This window comes from Engraulis encrasicolus, chromosome 4 (assembly GCF_034702125.1).
Source record: "Engraulis encrasicolus isolate BLACKSEA-1 chromosome 4, IST_EnEncr_1.0, whole genome shotgun sequence".
Lineage (NCBI taxonomy): Eukaryota > Metazoa > Chordata > Actinopteri > Clupeiformes > Engraulidae > Engraulis > Engraulis encrasicolus.
This window is the reverse complement of record NC_085860.1, coordinates 54,802,033-54,825,037: the sequence shown is the minus strand read 5'-3', so window position 1 is coordinate 54,825,037 and position 23,005 is coordinate 54,802,033. Positions and strand designations below refer to the sequence as shown.

At 45.0% G+C, this 23,005-nt stretch overlaps 2 protein-coding genes across 2 annotated transcripts in view; one reads left to right on the top strand and one right to left on the bottom strand.

Annotated features, from left to right (window-relative positions):
• LOC134448142 (DENN domain-containing protein 2B-like) overlaps positions 1-10,970 on the bottom strand; it is a 66,032-nt gene extending 55,062 nt beyond the window's left edge. The window contains exons 1-4 of the mRNA XM_063197901.1: positions 10,693-10,970; positions 3,998-4,100; positions 486-1,897; positions 371-443 (exon numbers count right to left, since the gene is read on the bottom strand). Of these exons, the coding sequence (XP_063053971.1) occupies positions 371-443; positions 486-1,897; positions 3,998-4,068 (1,556 nt within the window). The 5' untranslated portion in view covers positions 4,069-4,100; positions 10,693-10,970. The remainder of the gene's footprint in view (positions 1-370; positions 444-485; positions 1,898-3,997; positions 4,101-10,692) is intronic.
• A 672-nt stretch (positions 10,971-11,642) lies between these two features.
• The window catches only part of anln2 (anillin, actin binding protein 2), a 31,908-nt gene continuing 20,545 nt past the window's right edge, over positions 11,643-23,005 (top strand). Inside the window, exons 1-8 of the mRNA XM_063197736.1 lie at positions 11,643-11,671; positions 12,129-12,197; positions 12,302-12,445; positions 12,659-12,798; positions 17,100-17,195; positions 20,881-20,998; positions 21,498-21,632; positions 22,115-22,563. Coding sequence (XP_063053806.1) covers positions 12,140-12,197; positions 12,302-12,445; positions 12,659-12,798; positions 17,100-17,195; positions 20,881-20,998; positions 21,498-21,632; positions 22,115-22,563 — 1,140 coding nt within the window. The 5' untranslated portion in view covers positions 11,643-11,671; positions 12,129-12,139. The remainder of the gene's footprint in view (positions 11,672-12,128; positions 12,198-12,301; positions 12,446-12,658; positions 12,799-17,099; positions 17,196-20,880; positions 20,999-21,497; positions 21,633-22,114; positions 22,564-23,005) is intronic.

The window sequence follows — 23,005 nt, the reverse complement described above, 5'->3', positions numbered from 1 at the left end:
GCATTTTTGAGGTGGATATACTGTATATACTATTTGTGCTATTCTAAATGATGGATCAATCAATTTTAGGTGGTTATACTGAATTTTTATATATTTTTTAAATATATATGTTTAGGGGCTTTTTTATGCCTCTATTGATAGGACAGTCTGAGATGGTGACAGGAAATGAGTGGGAGAGAGACATGGGGGAGGATTAGGAAATGACCCTGTCTGGGCTTGAACTGGGGTCCCCATGGGGTGGCCATGAAAGCCCAACTTAGCGCGCTGCGCCACAGCGCCCCCCTACTGAATTTTGAAGTGTGAAGAACCTGCGTTCGACGTAGACGACTACTACACCACTGGGGCGTGATCTGTTGAGACCCGTCCTCACCTGTTGAGAACGGTCCTGCAGAACCCGCTGCCGGTTCTGATGTGCTGCCGCGGGGCGGTGGGGGACGGGGAAGGAGAGGGGGAGGGGGAGGGGGAGGAGAAGAGGGGAGGAGGAGACGCGGGTCTCTGGGGAGGGCAGCCATTGCCTGGCGACATGGGCCGCTCATGGGGGTAGTTAAGCTCGTACTCGAAGGTCCGCCTGGGTTTGGGCAGGGGGTTGACAGGCATGCCTCTGGGTGGGTGCTGTTGTTGTTGTTGTTGTTGTTGTTGTTGCTGCTGGTGGTGGTGCTGGTAGTGTTGGGAGGGCCCAGGGCTTCTCACAGGAACAGGGCTGCCCACTCTACTGCTCATGTGACCTCCCGGTTGGAAGTCTACGGGGCTTGTGCAGGTGCTTCTCTGCTGCTGCCTCCGCTCGGCGGCGGCCCAGGCCGACCGGCTGGACGTGGACGTGGGGGGGTTGGGGATGGACCCCCCGGGCCCGAAGCAGCTGCTGGGGTACTGGGGCGCCTGCTCGGGCCGGTCCCTCAGCGTCTGCTCGATCTCCTGCACGCGGCTGAGCACGGAGGAGCGCCCCCTGTGGCCGGACAGGGAGCGCAGCAGCAGCGCCTGGGCCTCGCGCCGGCTGGGTTTCCTCTCCAGGCGTCCTGCCATTCCCCTCCGAAACTCCAGGGCGGCTCCACCAACTCCACCACCACCTCCACCACCAACACGTCCGCCACCAACCCCACCCACACCCCCATCCTCGTCCTCCGTGCCTGGGTAGGAGCACTCGGAGAAGGCGCGGCTCAGCTTGCGCAGGTCCTGGAAGTCGAAGGCCTTCTCGCTGCAGGGGGAGGAGAGCAGGCTGGGGCAGCCCTCGCTGCCCCCGGCCACGTGCTCCCCCGCGATGGCCCGGCGCTCCACGTACAGGCTCATCCGCGGGAGCTCCACCCGGCAGTACTCCCTCCTGGGCAGACGCCGCCCCGGATGCTGCCCCGGATGATGCCCCGGATGTCCTGGTTGGGTTGTTGGGGGGGTGTCAGGGCCGGGTGGTTGCGTGGGGGAGGACGGCTGCTGCTGCTGCTGCTGGGTTGGGGTGGATGCCCTGCTAACAGACAGCCTCTGGTGAGGGGGGTTGGTGCACGAGAGGGTGTCACGGTCACCTTGTGTCTTGTGCGGTAGTGAGCCTTGTTGGGAGGCGTTTTGAGGAGGCGGGGGAGGAGGAGTGACGCCGCCGTGTGACACCACCCCCTCCAGGCGGTTCTCCTTCTGGCCCCTCCCCCGACCGGGGGCGAGCGCGGCGGGCTTGAAGACGGACAGCTGGGGGTCCAGCCGACCAATGCCGCGGCTCCTCAGCAGCTTGAGGGAGGGGCATTCTGTGGAGAGGGCGGAGCTGTTGCTGTTGTGGGGGCGCAGGAGGGCCTGTGATTGGTGGGTTGTGCGAGTTGTTGGGCGTGGCCGAGTAGGGATGGACTCCTCGCTGTCGCTGAAGGGGTGCGGGGAACGCCGGACGGCGGGGAGGGTCGGGGGCGGAGACACAGACTGGCACCTGCAAAGAACATGCCAAAATGAAATAGAAATTAAATTTATAGAGTTGCTGAAGAACAGACGCACGTACCCACGCACCCACGCACCCACGCAGGCACGCACACACGCACACACGCACACACCAACGCAGTCTCACCCCAAGTAGTCAATTTCTGACTACGTTGGACCAGACGGCAATTTTTGACGTCTTGGGTATTCCTTCCACGTCACATTTTGACTATGTGGCCTAACCCTAAACCTATTCCTAAACCTAACCTCAATGACGTTATGCTGCCACAAGGGGGCGCCTTTGAGGACATAGTCAAAATGTGACGTGGAAGGAATACCCAAGACGTCAAAAATTGCAGTCTTGGGGTGTCAAAAATTGAGTAGTCAAAAATTGACTACTTGGGGTGAGACTGTGTAGCACACACGCACACACGCACTGTATGAGTATGTGAGTCATGATTGCCATGATTGATGGCATGTTTGCACCTTTTGCAGTCATGCACTACCACTTGCCAGAAATCACAAAGCAAAAGAAAAAAAGCATAGGCCTACTTGCAAAGAACAGCAACAGCATGATATTTTGTTTTTGAAAAAGACAAATCATAACAAATCATTTCATTTGACAATTTATTTATGACAGAAAGCATGTGTTTTTGGCTTTGACTTGTTTTTGTGTCTGTGGACCACAACATACATCCTGTACTAGGCTTCTGAGGATGCAAACAGCAATGAAATCCAAAGTAGGTTAACAGAGCCTGTAGTCCCACACTGCACTGCAGCTGGCTGGCTGGCTGGCGGACTAGACCAGCCGGACGCTTTGTCAGTTGTGCAATATTAGGTTTGGCAGAGACAGCGTTTTTTAGGGCAGGCCGGCCAGCGAGTATTCGCTTCGTTCCTGCTCAAAAAAGGACAGAGTAGCTCATCCGGGGTTAGTTTCATATAAGATCGCCCACCGAGTGAGCGAGCGAGTGAGGGAGCGAGAGAAGGAGCGAGTGAGTGAGGGAACGAGTGAGTGAGTGAGTGAGCTAGAAAGTGAGCGAGAGAGGGAGCGAGTGAGTGAGTGAGAGAGGGAGTGAGTGAGTGAGTGAGCTAGAGAGTGAGAGAGGGAGCGAGTGAGAGAGCTAGTCAGTGAGTGAGGGAGCAAATGAGTGAGTGAGTGAGTGAGTGAACGAGTGAGAGAGGGAGCGAGTGAGGGAACGAGTGAGTGAGTGAGTGAGAGAGTGAGCGAGTGAGCGAGCTAGTGAGTGAGCGAGTGAGAGAGAAAGAGAGAGAGGGAGTGAGGGAGCTAGTGAGTGAGAGAGGGAGTGAGTGAGTGAGTGAGTGAGAAAGGGAGCGAGTGAGTGAGTGAGGGAGGGAGTGAGTGAGCTAGAGAGTGAGCTAGTGAGAGAGAGAGCGAATGAGGGAGCGAGGGAGCGAGCGAGCGAGAGAGCTAGTGAGAGAGAGAGGGAGTGAGTGAGTGAGTGAGAGAGAGAGAGAGAGGGAGCGAGTGAGTGAGTGAGAGAGGGAGCGAACGAGGGAGCTAGTGAGAGAGAGAGGGAGCGAATGAGTGAGTGAGAGAGAGAGAGAGAGCGAGTAAGTGAGTGAGAGAGGGAGCGAATGAGGGAGTGAGAGAGAGGGAGCGAGTGAGTGAGTGAGCTAGTGAGTGAGAGAGGGAGCGAGTGAGTGAGCTAGTGAGAGAGAGAGTGAGCGAGTGAGGGAGTGAGAGAGGGAGCGAGTGAGGGAGTGAGAGAGCGGTCTGATGTGGAAATCCAGATGGGCCATTTCTACCGTTTACTGGAAATGTAATCAAGGCCACGTGGACATTCACATTACTGGCTATATAAATAAATATATATATATGCACACACATCTTCCAGTAGTTACTTTCTTTTCAGTTCCACATTTTAAAGAGGGCAGGTTATTTTCCAACCTCTGCATACCATCATGAGCTTGTCCACTGACATACATCAAACTTTTGATCTTGAAGTCTGGCTTCCATCCATCCAGGTCATGTCCTGTATTTGGTTGCCAAGAGTCTTTTTACGACTAAATCTGTCACATTTTGTCACCGTTACTATATGCATCACCACGTGTTCTTTTCTTTCCCAGACCTTGAAGCCCCTTCATCACTCACCTCTCTGGAATGTCTCCTGGCCCCCGTCCTCTCTGGTGAGACGCTGTTTTATAGTTCTTATTCGCAGTCATGGTGATGATCTACCCGCAAACATTCCAGATACCTACAAAACAAAACAAACAAACAAATTTTGTTTATTCTGAGATGGAGGGAGGGAGGGAGGGAGAAAGTGTAATTGTCTGGAAAGTTTTAGAGTGATTCACATCGTGGCTCATCACCTTGCAGCAGAGCGAGAGGCGATTCTGAACTTGCTTTGCCACCTTCTCTGGCTGCGTTCCCCAAAAAACTTTTGGGTGGCACTGAAGTACCCCTGGGCAATATATCGCATCACTAAAAGTTCATGCGTACAAGGAATTTATACGCCTACATACAATATATTCTTTCTCTAATATGAAAATAAAATGTTTGCATGTGTGCAAGTGTGCGAGTTAAAAAATAGAGGGTGTATAAACTCTTAGTGTTGATGTGACATCTATTTCTGATATTTTGCCAAGGGGGCACCTACTATAATAAAATATCGTATTAATGATAATAATACCATTTTAGTTCATCTCAATTTAGGGGGCCGACATTTTTGAGGGTAAAGTGGTTGAGGCCCTGGACTGGAGCACCCAGGATTGTTGTTGGATTGAGTTTGGACTAGGTGTAAAAAGTACCACTACAAAACGAAACTTTGCTTTCAGGACATTGTACTGGCAGAGGCATAACAACATATAGTATTACTCAGTGTTAGTTTGACTTGTTGAAATCGGGACTTAGCAAAGCAGAGCAGAGCCGAGCAGTCTGCGGTGTCCCCGGAGTACCCAGGATTGTTGGACAGCACCAGTAGCACCTGAAGGCACCTCTCCTCCGCAGGCCCGCTGACAGCTTTGGGCCAGCCCCGGGACAAAATCATCTGAAAGGGCCCCCCGACCTTAGCCTCGCGACGCCATCCTCTGTACTCCACCCAAAGACTTTGGCTCCGCACATCGTCTGGCAAAAGCCTCGAGCTCGGTTCTCTCAGTGTTTCGCCAATCAGCAAACAGTTGAGAGTGGTGACGTAGAACTCACCCGCGAGCTCCGTTACTGACTGGTTAAGGTAACTATATTCACACTTTCGTTTTGTTATTTGTATGCTTTTGCGACACTATAACGTAACAGGCATGCTAATAAAGCACAATATGGGTTTTAATTTGAGTTTGGAACTTCAATTAATTTAAATGATCTCTCCTCCGCAGGCCCGCTGACAGCTTTGGGCCAGCCCCGGGACAAAATCATCTGAAAGGGCCCCCCGACCTTGCCTGATTTTCATAGACTTCAGATCACGTACCGTGATTCTGGTCTGACCAGGACTATAACGATTAGCGTTTCCATAAAGGAATAACTTTGTTTCCATGGCCAGGTTAACCCGCCTCCCTCGGCTTGCTACTGGTTGAGGGCTGTGCAGAAGTTTAAATCAAACATTTCTTAGCCCAATAGAACGTCTCTGCTTTGAACACGCCTCTACCCAGGACAGTGGGAAATGCTCAGTTGATTGGTTGCAGACAAAGTGGGTGGAGATCCCGCTGTAGCGGGATTAAGCAAGCTCCTGTCCCTACTGTGTGTAGCTGAGCCGAAGGCGTTGCGTCACCAGTAGGGCGGAGCCCGGCTACCCCCGACCCAATACATACAGTATAATGTGATGAGGCAATATTGGGCCCTGCTTCTCTCTCTCTCATTGGTACCGGGGGAACTGACCCCATTAGTCCCACTTGTCGACTTTCCTGCCCCACCACAGCAACACAACACAGCACAACACAGCACAGCAGCGCAAGACTGACTGTCAAGAGCTATTTGTCAGCTCTCTGTGTGAATGTAGATTTTTTTCTTCGCTTGCCTGCTTGGCCCTGGAAGGGAACCGCGGCTACGTCTGTCTGAGGCACAGCTGAGCTGTCTGGGTCTGGGTCTGGGTCTGGGTCTGGCCCATGGGCTCCCCTGGGAGTCTGGCTCACCGGGCCGTATCACTCCCAGAGAGAGAGAGAGAGAGAGAGAGACAGACAGAGACAGAGACAGAGACAGAGAGAGAGAGAGAGAGAGAGAGACAGACAGAGACAGAGACAGAGACAGAGAGACAGAGAGACAGACAGGGAGAGAGAGGGAGAGAGGGGGAGACAGAGACAGAGAGAGAGAGAGAGAGAGAGGGGGGGGGGCAGACAGACAGACAGACCAGAGGGGGAGAGGAGTAGAGAATGAGAGAGAGAGACAGACAGACAGACAGACAGACAGATGGGAGAGAGAGAGAGAGAGAGAGAGAGAGAGAGAGCGCATAGAAGAAGAAGAAGAAGAAGAAGAAGAAGAAGAAGAAGAAGAAGAAGAAGAAGAAGAAGAGGAAGAAGAGGAAGAAGAAGAAGAAGAAGAAGAGGAAGAAGAAGAAGAAGAAGAAGAAGAAGAAGAAGAAAAAGAAGAAGAAGAAGAAGAAGTGAGACCCAAGGCATGCAGCGCTATATTATGCTGCTGCTGTCTCACAGCTAGTGGATCTCCAGCCAGGAGGAGGAGGAGGATCGCCGTGCTTTACGGCCAGAGTAGACAAACGTCTCCCAGAATGCATCACTCTTGAGGACGGCATCCTCGCTGGGCTCCAATAAGTCATCCAGAAATGCGCCTCAATAGCACCTGTGAGTTAGGGAAGCCAGAAGAGGATTATGCCTGCATGCATGGGGAAGACCCTAAGAACTTCCTGTCCTAGTGTCCCTGAGTGAAATTGCCATTTAAAGACACACTGTGTATACTTCAAATACTGTAAATGGCAAATAGACCAACTCTAAATTCCAAAATCTTTTCAGTGGTGAGGTGAATCGATATGTTACAGAGCGAAAGGCACTTTTAAATTTCTTTTGCCTACCCTCCATAGGTTGCAGTCATATGTTTGTAGAAGCAGTTTCTTTGAGTATCAATATAACTTCCAACCTTTGGAGCAGTGGTTCTCAACCTTCTTTGAATAAAAGCCCCCTTGACCCCATCATAAGCCTCCCAATGACCCCTTGACCTCATCACAAGCCTGTCAACATCCCTCTTAGTATTCAAAAATAAAATGACTAATAACCCCCAATGGCAACTAAGCATCGCAAACCCTTTCAGCTGTATCCTTCTCAATGACCCTGTCGTGCCGAAAAGCGAGTCCCTGCCAGAACACGAGTGCCCTCATTGAAACCAATGGAAACCAATGACCAATTTTCCAGATATTTTTTACCCATTTTTGCAGACAAATCCGACACAATTTAAGATGGAAAGCCTATCAATAAAGCATCTACATTCCTTCTGGAAGTATTACAAAGAGCTGGATACAATTTCAGTATTATTTCCATAAAAGAATCGAAGAATTGTCATAACAAATGTTACGGTTTCATTCAAATAGCTCATATTAAGTGGAGGACGAGTAATGTTTAATAAGCATATTTTTAGTTCATAAATTATGCAATTCATTCTGCAAAAAATAGTAGAATTTTCTCTCAAAAAATGTCATTGGTTTCAATGAGGGCACTCGTGTTCTGGCAGGGACTCGCTTTTCGGCACAACACCCCCTTAGGGCTCCCCGAGGCCCTCTGGGGGGCTGTAGAGCTCCCATTCACGGCTTAGTGTTGCTTTCATTTCCACATTGATACTTGACCCTGGATCTCTTCCTTGAGCTACAGTATGCATAGTGACTTTGGCACCTTAACACTTTGGACACTTTTCCAGATTTTGGCTCTAAATGATACTCTACTCTATTCTACTCTACTCTACTCTACTCTACTCTATTCTACTCTACTCTACTCTACTCTACTCTACTCTACTCTATTCTACTCTACTCTACTCTACTCTACTCTATTCTACTCTACTCTACTCTACTCTACTCTACTCTACTCTACTCTATTCTACTCTACTCTATTCTACTCTACTCTACTCTACTCTACTCTACTCTACTCTATTCTACTCTACTCTACTCTACTCTACTCTACTCTATTCTACTCTACTCTATTCTACTCTACTTTACTCTACTCTACATTGAGATGAAAATAATCCTAAAAAATTAGACACATAGGCAAAATGCAAAGACACTGCATATTTTCCATATTAGCAGGATAAAAAGTTGACTTTTAAGCCAGCACTTGGAATAAGCCCAACATCATATCCAGTGAAGAGGCACAGCAAGGTCTGAACTGACCATACTCATTCCAGTTTATATGAACTCACTCTGAGCCTGCAATAACTAACTGATGCCAAAAATGTGTGACTGTTAATGGGACTAATTCAGTCGGGACCATTTCAAGTGTGTGTGTGTGTGTGTGTGTGTGTGTGTGTGTGTGTGTGTGTGTGTGTGTGTGTGTCTGTGTGTGTGTGTGTGTATGTGTGTGTGTGTGTGTGTGTGTGTGTGTGTGTGTGTGTGTGTGTGTGTGTGTGTGTGTGTGTGTGTGTGTGTGTGTGTGTGAGTGTGTGTGTGTTCAGCGCATGGTGAAAGGATTTGAGGGTGGGAGTAAAAAAAAAACAACAAAAAAAAACACCTCAATGAGGAATCATGTGAAGAAAGGTGCAAAGTGAAGAAAGGCGCTAAGTGTTATCCTCGTCCTCGCTGAGTTGAATTGAGTTTGTGTCCAGAAAGAGACACTTGAGAAGGGAGAGCACATTCTTTCTGTCCCCCACTTCCTGTTGGGTCGAAATGCTGGGAGATCTATGATCTCGATTTCAAATCCACAGTGGAGACAAGCCGGGCCGAGCCGAGCCAAAGCTGTGCCGAGGCCGGGGCCAGGGCCGGAGCCGGGGAGACTCCCCCACCACTGCTCTCGGAGCCTTTCTGGGTCATCCAATCAGACGTCCAGAAGAAGGATCATGGGCAGCTGTACAACTCTGAAGTCATGCAGGGAGGAGGAGAGCAGAGCAGAGCAGAGCTGAGCTGAGCAGAGCTGAGCCGGTCTGAGGGTCTCAGGGTCTGAGGATCGGAGGAGCAGAGGCTTAGCAGTAGGGCTGAATTCAAAAGACCGAATCGCGATCCAATATCGATTCGCGTTCGAAAAGGGCAATATCCGTTCACAACTTTGTGGATCGATCTTTTGTAGATCATTATAGGCACTATTTTCTCAACCACATCCTGTAGCTCTCTTCCACAGTTTCCCACTTATTTCTCACATACCAAGGTATTTCATGTTTTTCATGTTTTGTTCATGTGTGGGCATCAAAGGCTGAGGTATTTAGGTTTTTATAGTCAATCTTACAATTCTAGGCATAAATGGGTTAAAGTGACAACCCAGTAATACAAAAGATCGATATCGAATTGAATCGAATCGGATCGCGGATCGAATCGAATCGCAACCTTCTGGATCGGAATCGAATCGATCCAGAAAATTTGGATCGATTCCCAGCCCTACTTAGCAGAACGCTTTGTGGCTGCTGTCCAGCACGGTTCCAGAGGGAACAATCATATGGATGGAGTAACCGGTGCTGCTGCAGCAAAGTGTTCCTGAAAACATGGATGTCTATTTGCGATACGTTGCACTCTTCATGAGTCCTTTTTGGAAGGCTCAAGTGAATGAAGGAGAATTTAAACGGACAACTTGGAAAGGTGCCTTCAAGTTGCAGACAAAACTGCTGGGAAAAATACTGTTCTCATGCACAGCATGTGTATCAATGACTATAACGTTATGTCACAGCTCTGATAAACCACATTTCAAACGGCCCTCGCAAATCCTGCATCAGGAATTCATCCTACCCTCAGGTAGACGTTGCAGGACACTAAATTGCAGACAGACCAACTATAAAAAATCCTTTGTCCAATGTGCCATAAAAATGCTTAATGACAAAGACATGCCATACAGCGCACCGCACAGTTTATGGTTCATGTATTTTATGTTATGTATATACTGTATGTGCTATTTTCTTTGTAGGAGAGTACTGTATGGGATGCAGTGACTGAAGCCTAAGATAAATGCCCCCCAAGAGGGCAATAAAGTACACTCTAACACTCTCTAACTCTAACCCATGGACCTCTGATTTGGCCCCCATAGTAATGATGGCGATGGCAAAGCAGCTGGGTAGGTAAACAATTGAGCACTGGTGGTAGTGCCCTTGGATGCTTAAGCCTAACCAATGGAGCAAAAAACAAAACAAAAAAAACACCCATTCATACCAGTTCATAGATTTCACATTAAACCAAAATGGGCAAATAGTAATGATACAAAAAAGAGCTGAAAGATAATAATGAATGAATAGCCTCCGGATGTCACCTCACATATCTGACATAAATCTTGGGTCACACTTTTGACATGTACCAGCATACATTTGTTTAGCCATATCTATCAGGAGAACATCTTTCAATCCAGTCAAATCAACCTGTGCTGTTTTGTCAGTTTTTCCCCAATATTTTGTTTTCTGTCAAAATCCAACGTTGCACTCTGCCCTAACTAGGTTACTTCTGAACTTAGCCTTTAACAAAAGCAAACAAACCGATCCGATGTACCAGATACAAAGGAAATGTATGTTGCCAAATCCAAAAAATAGCCTACTTTGCCTCATCTGTACGCTGGATGAGAGTGTATTGGTGAGTTAGCTCCTTGAAGATTGGCGGCAGACGCGCAAAATCTGACGCGCTTTCCAAAAGAACCATCCTGTTTAGTGAACTTGTCCTGTTTTCACAGTAAGAATTTTGTACGACTGTCGCCCAATAGCTATAATAACATGCTGCTAGTACGCATGAACCGACTTACCTTCTTTCCAGAGTTTGATCAGAGTTCACCCCACTCCATTCCACACAGCGCATTCCTCTGACTGACTCGGGATGAGAGGGGAGAAGAGATTTGCGTCATGACAAAAAAAGAGGCAGGAGAAAAGTTTCACTGTGAGAATCTGCACAAGATCTCATCATCCTTGGGATGTATGGCTCGTGTATAAGACAAATGACTGCTATAATCGCAATATGTGCACAGAACTTGAACAGAAAAACACCCAGCCATTCTCACCAGTTGTGTTTGGTCGCCGATTTGGCAACGCGTCATGACGCACAGCTTTGAACCTGTTGCCAAATGGTTCCTGTTGGTTTCTGGAATGTGTGGGACTTTTTCTGAAAGTGGTTGATTTTGACATACTGGTGCATATGATGGGGTGTTTCTGTCATTACGTTTTTTACTTTATAGATCAGTTTTATTTTTGCTGAATGGTCCATTGTCTTTACCCATTTGTCCAACAATATGACAGATGTGTAACGCAAAAGGCTAGCTTACTGTAAACCTATCCACTTTATGGTTCCACTGCAAGTCTATGAGAATATAACGAAACGACTCGCCCTCTTCTGCACAGAGAAGGTTTGCAGTTGCACCCCCCACCCCACCAAAAAAGTAGGCTATGGCACATCAAAAAGTGTTACAGCGACATCGTGTGGCTATTTTTTGAAAGTAACACCTTGACGCCAGAGTGTCCGTAGGCTTCAGTTCATAGACAAAGAAGCTTCAGCAGGAAAGTAAATGTCCTTGAGCAAATGTATAGATTGTACCAGCCATTTTGATTAACTTACTGTGCCGCTAGAAAAATAAACGCGAATGAGCAACAGTGTCACATACAGGTAACTTTCACTTTTTTCAGTCTATATTTTGATCACGCCCATCACGGAGGTGACGTCTCAAACATAAGGAAGTCACCGAAGAACCGCGGAGATTCAAACCTTCCAGACGGATCTACGTGAGTTTCGAAGTAAGAGAACTTGTTTATGTTTCCTTTGTGCCATCCCAGCAGCTACATTTCCTAAGCGATTTTGTCTTTTACACTTCTGAAACAAACACGTGGTGTAGCATAGTAGGCTATTTGCTAGATATCGATAACTCGGCACGTTTGAACAATTAGGAATTAATTACACAAGCTACTAATTTGGGCCTGTGTTTAGCCCTAATACGTGTTCACCTAGCTGTACTGTATGTCCTGGCATTAAACCAAATGGAAAACATTTACTACTATTATCACTCACCTGTTGTCTCGCTTGTCAACTATAACTAGGCTACCAGCTAACGACGGGCTTGTTTGAGGTAGAACTTGCTTTGCTAATTGCATTAGCTCTACAGTAGGCCTACCCCAGAAGTCGGATGAAAACTAATTCTTTGAATCCTTTTGTAAGACATTTGCATTTTACGAGATATTCTGCTTTTGTCTGAAGAAAAAACAATCATGGAGAGTCTAGAGGAATGGCAGGCGAAGAGGCAGAGGGACGAGGCATCTGACAGTGGTGAGTCAGTTTCATGAATTAAACCAATAACATGGATGTACGTGGATACACCTAACAATGACAAAATAGCAGCACCTTAATGTCATGTTCTGTGCTTGAGTCAGATTCCAGCAGCAAACGGCGAAGGGTTGCCAAAGAGAACATCCCCGTGTCTCCTAAAGCAAATGGCCTTCCACCACCAAAACCGGACACACCCGCCCTCCCGTCCATCCACTCTCGGATCCAGGCCCTGGCAGAGAAAGTGACAGGTAAGAGAGAGCTGCAACATTCCTTTGCGTCATCCAAACTGTTGTGACCTATTGCTAGAGGCCCGAATCCGAAGAAGACTGTCATGACTGTTTGGATTGACTTTTCCGTGTGTGTGTGTGTGTGTGTGTGTGTGTGTGTGTGTGTGTGTGTGTGTGTGTGTGTGTGTGTGTGTGTGTGTGTGTGTGTGTGTGCGTGTGCGTTTGCGTTTGCAGGGGCAAAGGCTACGCTGCCTTGTACTCCACGCTCTGCTCCTCCTCCTCCTCGCTCTGCCTCCGGATTGGTGCAGAATGTTCACCGACAGCTGCAGGCGGCAGAAACACCCAGCACATCGCAGGCTGCCCTCATCCGCCAGGTCTCACACACACACACACACACACACACACACACACACACACACACACACACACACACACACACACACACACACACACACACACACACACACACACAGGTGTGGTTGTGCTTCAGGTATTCCACCTCTGTTTATTTTGCGCTGACAGACTGATGACAATGGCATTGGCAAGGAGGCTTAGCCTTAAGGACCAGTTCAGCCAATTTCAACATGCAGATGTAATGCTCACACTACCCTGGACTTGTCAGTACCTGAGATTATTATTTTTTTCTTCAGCCTTTTTCCGAGATCCTGGTCATTGTCAGGACCGCTGACAGCTTTGGCCAGGCCCGGGACAAAATCAACTAAAAGGACCCCAGACCCAATACATATAATGCAATGAGGACACAATTCTGGGCCCCCTTTCTCCCTAGGCCCGGGACAACTGTCCCCTTTGCCCCCCCCCCCCCTCTCGGCTTCCCTGGTCATTGTAATGGGGGCAGGAGTTTGTTTACATAAAAAAAAAAAAAGCGTCTTGATTTATTCCCAATTAGTAGGGGCTCTAAGCCGAGAAATCGTTACGCGCTGGATAGAAGCATATAATTCGGTACACGTGTTCCTTGACTGATTTGAAGACATCCTAGAAGGGGTGCCCCTTGAAAAAAAAATGTCTACCATGTCATATACAATATGTCATGTTGGTAACGCATTACATTGTTATTACATGACATTATACTTAGCTGACAATGTTAATATAGTCCTCAGAAGAGATGAAGCCAGGGTATCCTGCTAGACCAGATTGATAAAACTACAAAATGTACATAGTGTGAAAGTATGGGTGAGTCTGTGCTTACGTGCTTGACAGCATGTAACATTGTGAACGATTTGAGAAGATTCTTGGTCTGAATTAAAATGAGCATTGCCAACACTAAAACTATGGTGAGAATAGACTGCTTCTAATGCTCGATTTGAATGGGATAGTGTCAGTGCAAGATGCCCTAGGTAGCAGGTTCTCCATCCTCTAATTTCCATAACAGATATACATATTTTATTTGTATGAGAGAGGGTAAAGGACAGGACCTTTCCATATGTATGAAGAACCCCATAAGATCACCTAATTCTATATTTTTACAAGTGCATATTGTGAGAGCACTTGAGAGAGTTCAGTCATCTTTAGAATGGCATTACAGATTACTCAATATAGGCCTACATGTAGGCCACAGTATAGCTTCAGTTCAAATTAAATGGGAATGATTTCTTAGTGTATGTTGAGTAAGAAGACAGAGATAAAAAAAAATGTTTATTTGCAGACAAGTCCTCACCTAGTACTTGTGTCAAAAGTTGTACTAGTTAGCTCAGTAATCATTGAGTACTTAAACTGCTATCAAAACTGACAGCTGATGGACAACATGTACTGTAGGTCTTTTGCCACCCTTACCCATAGGAGAAATATCTATATAGAACAACACTTCTCATATGGTATATACTATGAAAGTAAATCATTACCTGGACTCATTTTCTTGATATGCAAGGCACATAAATAGTCTGGGCGGAAGAATAGTCGATCATACCCCGCCCCCCCAAACAAAATGCCACAAGACTTTTTTTAACCTTCAAGATTTTGAGTGGTAACAACAGTAACATAACTCATTCCCACTACATCTTTTTGCATAATATTGTACATGTCCTCAGAATTCTCTACATCAGTGGTTCTCAAACCTTTTGTGTGAAGTACCCCCTGAGAAAATATTGAGCTCTCAGAGTACCACCTTGACAACCAACATTAGAATATCGCAGTAAAGGCCTTCCATATTCACTTTTGCCAGTCAGTACAGGAGAGGTTCATAATGGCATTCCAAGTACCACCAGAGATGTCTCAAGTACCACCAGTGGTACGCGTACCACAGTTTGAGCACCACCGCTCTACATGTTTCAGTTCTGTAGTTGTACTGTACAGTACAGTGCAGTGCAGTGGAGTGCAGTACAGTTAAGTACAGTAGCATACAGAATGGTGCAGTATAATAAAATACAGTAGAGTATAGTACAGTCATTGACAGTAAATAGAATGGACGCCAAATCAACGCTATTTGCCATTCAACGCTTTGAAGCCAGATTTGGGAACATTCCAACTTACATTCCACCTTAGCAACGCCAAACGCAGGTGCTGATTGGACAACAACAAGACTTCTAACGGTCAATCAAACCATGTTCTGATGCTCATTGGTCAATTTAACTTTTAATATCTCTCTAAAATAAAACATCACCACAAAAAATCACCACCCTGGTAAGTTGGAGAGCAAGGGGACCTACTAGTTGAGCGAAAAATGATCCCCCTGGAGTGGCATTTAAGGGAGATACAGGGTTTTATGTCTCTCATAGGAATGAATGGGATTTGGCCATTTTTTGGTCTTTTTGGGTCCAACCTTGGCTCCAACTTGGCTTCAACAATGAAATAGAATTTTGGCCTCCATTCTATTTACTCTCAATGAGTACAGTACAGTAGCATACAGTACGGTGCAGTACAGTACAGTAGCATACAGTACGGTGCAGTATAGTACAGTACAGTACAGTACAGTACAGTAGCATACAGTACGGTGCAGTACAGTAAAGTAAAGTACAGTACAGTACAGTAGCATAAAGTACGGTGGAGTCTAGTTAAGTACAGTACAGTAGCATACAGTACGGTGCAGTCTAGTACAGTACAGTACAGTAGCATACTGCACGGTGCAGTAGAGTACAGTACGGTATATCACATTACAGTACAGTACAGTACAGTACAGTACAGTACAGTACAGTACAGTACAGTATAGTAGAGTACAGTACAGTGCAATACAGTAGAGTACAGTATAGTCTTATAGACGTTAGCCCTCCAATGCCAGTGGGATTTCCACATGCTGTTGTTTTAAGTTTTTGTAAGACTTTTTGAGTGTGTGTGAGAGGGAAGACAGGCAGACAATTTTTAAACAAAGGACCACACCCACAAATAAGAAATAATGAGCAATCAATAAATTAAGTGGTTAGGTAGTCAACATGTTATCTAGATAAAAGCCAAAAGTAGAAGACATGTTACCATTTTGCTCTTTTAGAACTAATAGTATCTGTCAATATACTGTATGTATGGTGTATTGCATATTGATTATTCATAATTTCCTAAGCATAAATGCCCTTATCACTCCATTGTACACTTAGGACTGCGATATACATATCTGAACATTAATCAGCATACATTTGTCATTTGACAGCTGTCACTGACACTTGATATGTACATGTATTATTGACTTGATTGATATGAATATATTTCAGTTGGACTCCTAGGGTTAAATCATTGAGGGGGTCCTAAGGAAGTAGTAGTAGTTTGTGTGTGTTCGCGCATGTGTAAGTGGGATTAAAATTATTGTTTGCCATCTTTATCTGAAGAGAAGACTGAGTGTCTGAACCTGCTAATGCTAGCATGCTAACATTGGGACAGTTATGTGTGGCCCAGTTCAAGGGTTTATCTCTTCTCCCCTAAATTTTCTAACCACAATTTTCTTTTTGGATGTTATAGATATGACCCACTGCAAATGTTTAAAACTCTTAATGAATGTTGGTTCAATAGCTAAATGCCCAGAAATGAGCTCTCAATTGTAGAGTGATCTCATTCTGACCATGGTTTTTATGATTTTCCTGTTTTTGAATCTAAATAAGACATGTATAACATTGTTTTTATGGTAAGTTTTGCACATATTTTCAAAGTTCAGTTTGTATACATCACACACAAATAGGTGGATTGGCCCATAACACCATTATGTCCTGGCAGTACAGCATTTTACTACTATTGGCCGGTTTTGGGCAGCCATCTTGGATTTACCCCACAAAAATGACCTTAATGACATTGAAGTTTGGGGCACCCCTTCTGAAATGATGGAGAACACCCTAAGGAAGGTCTACACCGATTTTGGTGCTTCTATCCAGCGCGTAACGATTAGGCCCTTTTTGGACGCTAAGAGACCCAGCTAAATGTACTACCTGACATCAGAGCCCTGCCTATGTCATTGACCGTGTGTGTGTGTGTGTGTGTGTGTAACGGAGGCTAACTAGCACAGAGTTGGCGTGGAACGTTGGTAAACCTCCCTCCGATAGCCTCATACAGTGTCGTGCCGTTGAGCCGAGAGACTAGTCTCTTGGCCCAGCGGTATCGTACTGCCGGACCGTTGTAGTTGACGAGGATGCAGGTTCGATCCCCGAGGGGGGTGAACAGGTTCAAGATGACCTCCGTCACACGTGTGTGTGTGTGTGTGTGTGTGTGTGTGTGTGTGTGTGTGTGTTTGTGGTCCCTGCAGCAGAGGCAGGAGGAGCTGAGTGTCCTCCACAGCATCCAGCCGGTGGCTGCCAACGCCTGGCAGAAGGGCTGGAAAACGGCGCCTGCGGCAACCAAGGTCAGACCCCCGCACCACACACCCGCTCTTTATTGTGTGTTTGCTTACTTGCTTATTAAGGAAACTGTATAACTTTTTTTTTTTTTTTTTTTTAAAGTTGATTAATCACCGTAAAACAATGCTGTACCATTTCTGGAAATATGCTCCTTTAACAGCTCTCCTTCAGTTAATTGAGTTTTACCTTTTATTTCTCCTGTACCTCCAGCCAAGTCTTATGATGCTACCTCTAGTTACAAGCTATCAATTATCCTCGACTCTTATTGGTCCAACTAACTGCAATCGTTTTGACACTGGAACGGATCCGTTTGTACAGTATAGTTACTTAGTTCAACACAGTTGATGCTAGCAGAGCTGATATTAGGGGTGTAAATCACAGCCTTCATGACGATACGATACGGTATTGATTTCATAAAGCAGAGATTCGATTATTTTCGATACTCAAATATTCCCCAGGATACGATTCGATTAGATTTTTTTCTAATAACTTTTCCACTACTATGGTGTTATGGAGCTAGGGCATTGCAGGGCCCAGCAATCGATTCTTTTCGATACTGAAGAATGCCCCATGATACGATTCGATTAAATCGCCGGCCGACACTTCGATGCATCGATACATTTCGATGTTATTTACACCCCTAGCTGATATGATAGTACACATAGAGGTTTTCAGTCAGTGTTCTTGAGTCAGACAAGAATATCTTTCAACTGACTTGCAGCAAATGAAAGGATTTTTTTGTTGTTTGAAGTGTCTGGTCAATGGTCTGTAGAGACCCCAAGGACAAATACATTTAAAAACATGGAAAAGGTGATGTTTGCACAATGTCTCCTTTTTAAAGGCGAGGCATCAGCCCAGACGCAGCAAAATCCCCTGGCCCCCCCAGCAGCAACAGCATGTAAGCTGGCCCACCGGAAGGCATGTTCACTTGTTCAGTACATAGTGTACAAGTCATTGAGAGTATGGTACAAGTTAGTGGTGTAGATTGGCACTGCCCTCACCATTCGATCATGATTCGGGAGGTTGCGATTTGATTGTATGCGATCCGATCCGATTCAATTCTACAATGCATTGCAATGCATTACATTTGTACTGAAAACAAAACAAATGTTTAACCATTCGTGATGAGGCAATACACGTAGTCAGATACTAAGCAACAATTTATTGGCTGTTTTCTGTATCAGTCTGTATCAGTCTTGCAATGTTTTGAAGTGCTTTTATTTAACATTCATTTGCTCCCGAAATATCCATGGAAGTAATTGAAACTTAAAAAAATTGCCGGATCGATTCTGGAACTTGCCGGATCGATTCTGGATCGTCCATGCCCCGCATTGGATTGCATCGCCGAATCGATCATTGTTGACACCACTAGTACCAGTGCACCTAATTGATCATGGTCTTCCTACACCTTCCTCCATGGCTGAAATGCTCTTGAGAAAATGTAGCTGTCAGTCAAATCATAAGATAAAAGGCAAAAGGTAAATCAGATGTAGTAGCTTTTATTAAATTATGCCTTATGTTTTGAACAAGTGAACATACTAGCTGGAACATGCACAGGGATATTATACATCCAAGGTTTGGACACACTAAGTTTGCTGTGTTTGGTGTTTGGTTCACGGGGGTGTCACTGTGGGAAGGACACAAAGAGGTCTATGGTTCTACACACCTGCAGTACACATGTAGTATCAGCTCATGAGCTTGCACCTTGGGGGGTGATGCGTACATATTCATCAGGGGGTGTGTGCACTTCTGTGTAGCGTCTTTTTAACAGGTATACATCTCCAATAAGGTAGGTAATATAAATAAATTATTTTAATACTCAGGCAGAAATCCAGGAGGCAAAATCCCTCCTGATATTGATCGGAGAGTTTTGTGTCACTCAATGCAAAGTTGAGCGTCCAATGTTGCAAAGTGAAGCAGTCGTTGAATAAAGCAGGCTTATCTCTCGTATATACTTCAGAGCTTAACACATAGCTATAGTATACTTCAGAGCTAAACGCTGTACAAATGAATTGAATTGAAGTGAAGTGAAACTAGTGTAAGCGACTGCCGTTTTCAGGCTGAAGAGTGGCATGTACAGCTCCAGGCCTTTTTATTAGAATAGCATGAAAAAGTTGATTTATTTCCATAATTCCATCAATAATGTTAAACTGTCATGGATTGTAGATTCATGGCCCAGTTTTTTAACTATTCCAATCATCATTTTTTTTTCTTTTTATATACGTTGGCCTTCCAGCTCAAAAAACCCATGAATTGGGGAATTCGCATTATTAGAATATTGTTATAAAATCACATTTTTCTTCATCAAAATTCGGGTCACATTAAAGCAGTTGAAATTTGGTACTTTCTACATAACATGCAATGGTCAATACTTGGTTAGGACATTCTCTGTCTTCATAATGGCCATGATGCGTTTAACATTGAAGTCAATGGCAAAAACAGTGCATGGGAGTTATGGAAGCCCAGATATCCTAGATGCTTTGCTGTCAGCTGTTCTTGTTTGTTGACCTGGTGCCCCACACTTCACTCTTCAATATATCCTGTAGATTTCCATGCCACGTTTTGGTGTTAACTCACCAGTTTAATTCTAACTCGCCAGAAATAAAACCCCATTCATTTTCAATGGGGTTTCATTTCTGGTGATTTAGAATTAAACTCTACAGGGTATATTGAAGAGTGAAGTGTGGGGCACCAGGTCAACAAACAAGAACAGCTGACAGCAAAGCATTAAGGATATCTGGGCTTCCATAACTCCCATGCACTGTTTTTGCCATTGACTTCAATGTTAAACGCATCATGGCCATTATGAAGACAGAGAATGTCCTAACCAAGTATTGACCATTGCATGTTATGTAGAAAGTACCAAATTTCAACTGATTTAATGTGACCCGAATTTTGATGAAGAAAAATGTGATTTTATAACAATATTCTAATAATGCGAATTCCTCAATTCATGGGTTTTTTGAGCTGGAAGGCCAACGTATATAAAAAGAAAAAAAATAATGATTGGAATAGTTAAAAAACTGGGCCATGAATCTACAATCCATGACAGTTTAACATTATTGATGGAATTATGGAAATAAATCAACTTTTTCATGCTATTCTAATAAAAAGGCCTGGAGCTGTATGTGTCTCTGGGTCGATGACGTTTCTTTGACCTCAGATGTCAGGTGATATAACCACAGCTAATAATACCCATAAATTAATTAGCAATTGGTAATTATAATGTACTGCAATAAACATGCTGCTTGGATGATCCACTAAAAACAAAACAAAAATATTTAATCCGTACAATATTGGCATTAGCTGTGGTTGCACCGCCTGGTTCTCACCTTTTTTTTTTTTAAATGCAGCTTTCAACTTTTTAAATATATATTTTTCCTACTTCTATTCTTGCCTTTTTTACTTTCTTTTTTAACCTTTTTTGGGACTCTCAGAGCAGGGAAGCTTTTCATTGTATATATATGTTTCATATATATACACATGACAAATAAATATCTTGTATCTTGACACCCACCGTGTGGTGAGAACCAGGCTGCGTTGCACCACCCTGACCTGTGCTACTAATAAAACACCATTGACCCCTACACTACTGGATTCAATGGATGCTTTGCATTGTAGTTGTCCGATGTCACGTGTAAAAGGCTCGTTAGCTTTGTGTAACTGTTGTTCACGTTGTTGTACTTTCAGGACCTCTCGCTGTCCTTTGCCTCATCTGATGGAAACCAATCTCTTGCTCCCATTGACCTCTCCCAAGAGGACATTACGGTGGGCCAAAACTCCAGATGCCTGTCAGACAGCGTTGATGGTAAGGAAAGCCCAGGTTGGTTCTGTCGTTCGATATCTGTCTGTAAAAGTGATGCTTTTTGTCTGTGTTGATCAATTATTTGGGACAAAAATCTATATTTGAAGATAAAATAGCGATTACTGCGATGCATGTAGGCTGACATGGATTTTTTTTCATCCCTTCACATTTACGGTTGTTTAAAATATGTTCATTGTGTTTGTGTTATGTCTCTTGTTAAAGCCAGTCCTGTGTATGTCTATGTCTATGTCCTGGCCTGGGATGGAGAGAAGCATAATTTAAATGAATAAAGCTGACTTAATTTGAGTTGTAGGGTGGCTGGGGGAATGGTATCCCCTCTCTAAAAAAAAAAAACAATGGTCAAAATCATCCCCCCGCCGCCCCAGCCCTTCTTCCATCCCCTATACAATTTGAGCACTGAAATTAATTATTTTAACTCCTGGAAATGGAACCAACGTCCACCCCAAGTTGACTACTGTTGGCCTGTATGTGGTTTTGACAGGTGGGATTGCCAGCACCCCTACAGAGATGAGCACCTCCGCCATGCTGGACGAGATCTTCAAAGACGTCCTGGAGGCCGCCAAAATGGAGGAGGAGGAGGAGCAGGAGGAGAATGAGGAGGATGGTCAAGGAGAAGGTAGTTGTTTAGCTTAGAGCTAGGGGTTTCACCCTTAAATACTTCCACTGTGATGGTGCTGGCCCAAATGTTCAACTCAATTTTTCAAGAATTGAATGTCTCAAAAAATTTAATCTGAATCTTTTTTTTCCACCGAGACATTCAATTTTTGAAAAATTGAGTTTTGCAGCTGGAAATGTCTATTTCTGATCATTCAAAATTGCAGACTTGGAGGAAATCCACATTTTCATGTATTTGTGAATGGGCAGCATGTATTCCAGACAGAAATGCTGACAACTGCTAAACATATTATACAGTGCACCTTTAACAGTCATTACATTACTACAGTACTACAGTCACTACAGTAGCTATTGCAACTTACCAGGGATTTGAGTCAATTCAACACTTGAAATATCAAGTTTGTTGCATTGATATTGGTCAAAAAAATGTGTTTAGGGCGGTGGTTACCTTGCATTTATTTATTTGGTTTTGGCATTGTGCAGGTCTGGGTGACGCCATGGAGAAAGGAGAGAGGGAACAGATGGAGAAGAAAGAAGAGGAGTTGATGCCCATCAGCCGCCCTGTGAAAAACAACACTGATAAAACGACAACAACTAAAGAAGAAGACGAGGAGAATGAAAAGAATAAAGCCATGAAGAAAAAAGAAGAGAGCAGCACCGAGTCAATGAAGGAGAAGAAGATGATGATGGAGATAGTGATGGATACCGTTGAGGAAAACAAGAAGTCACAGCAGGAGGAAGAGGGGAGACCTGAGAAGACTGAAGAGGAAGAAAAGAAGGATGGAGGGATGCAGTCAGAGGGGAAAAAGGAGGAAGAGGACTGTAAGGAGGAGGAGGAGGAGGAGGATGAAGACGATGAAGACTTCCAGCTTCCCCCGAGCTGCATCCTGTCCCCCCTCAGCGAGTCAGTAGAGAAGGTTGTTACCCCGCTGGTGAGCTGGTTTTGTTATCCCACATTCTTGACGGAGCAAAGACGACCACCTCGCAACACGCATGCACATCAATCGCTGCATCGATTTGGTCATCTTTGCTCCATCAAGAACATGATTAACAATTTACCACACACACACACAGATGAGGTCTTGAAAAGGTAGCACTTTGACTTTCAGCTTGGTTGATTAAAAAAAATGGCGTAATTGGTTAAACCAATATGTGTTACGGTTACGATGCTGATGTCAAACTCGTCTTCATTCCCATTACATTTTCACACTTTGCTTTACACTGATGTCTCCGCTCACACCGAAATCAAGGCCAATCATTCGTCTGTATTGAATGGTGAAGTGTGTGCGAGTGTGTACAGGCACGCGCATGTGTGTTTGATTGTTAATTCCTTGGGTGCATTCCAATATGCAATCTTGCATCCTCCACTTGGGC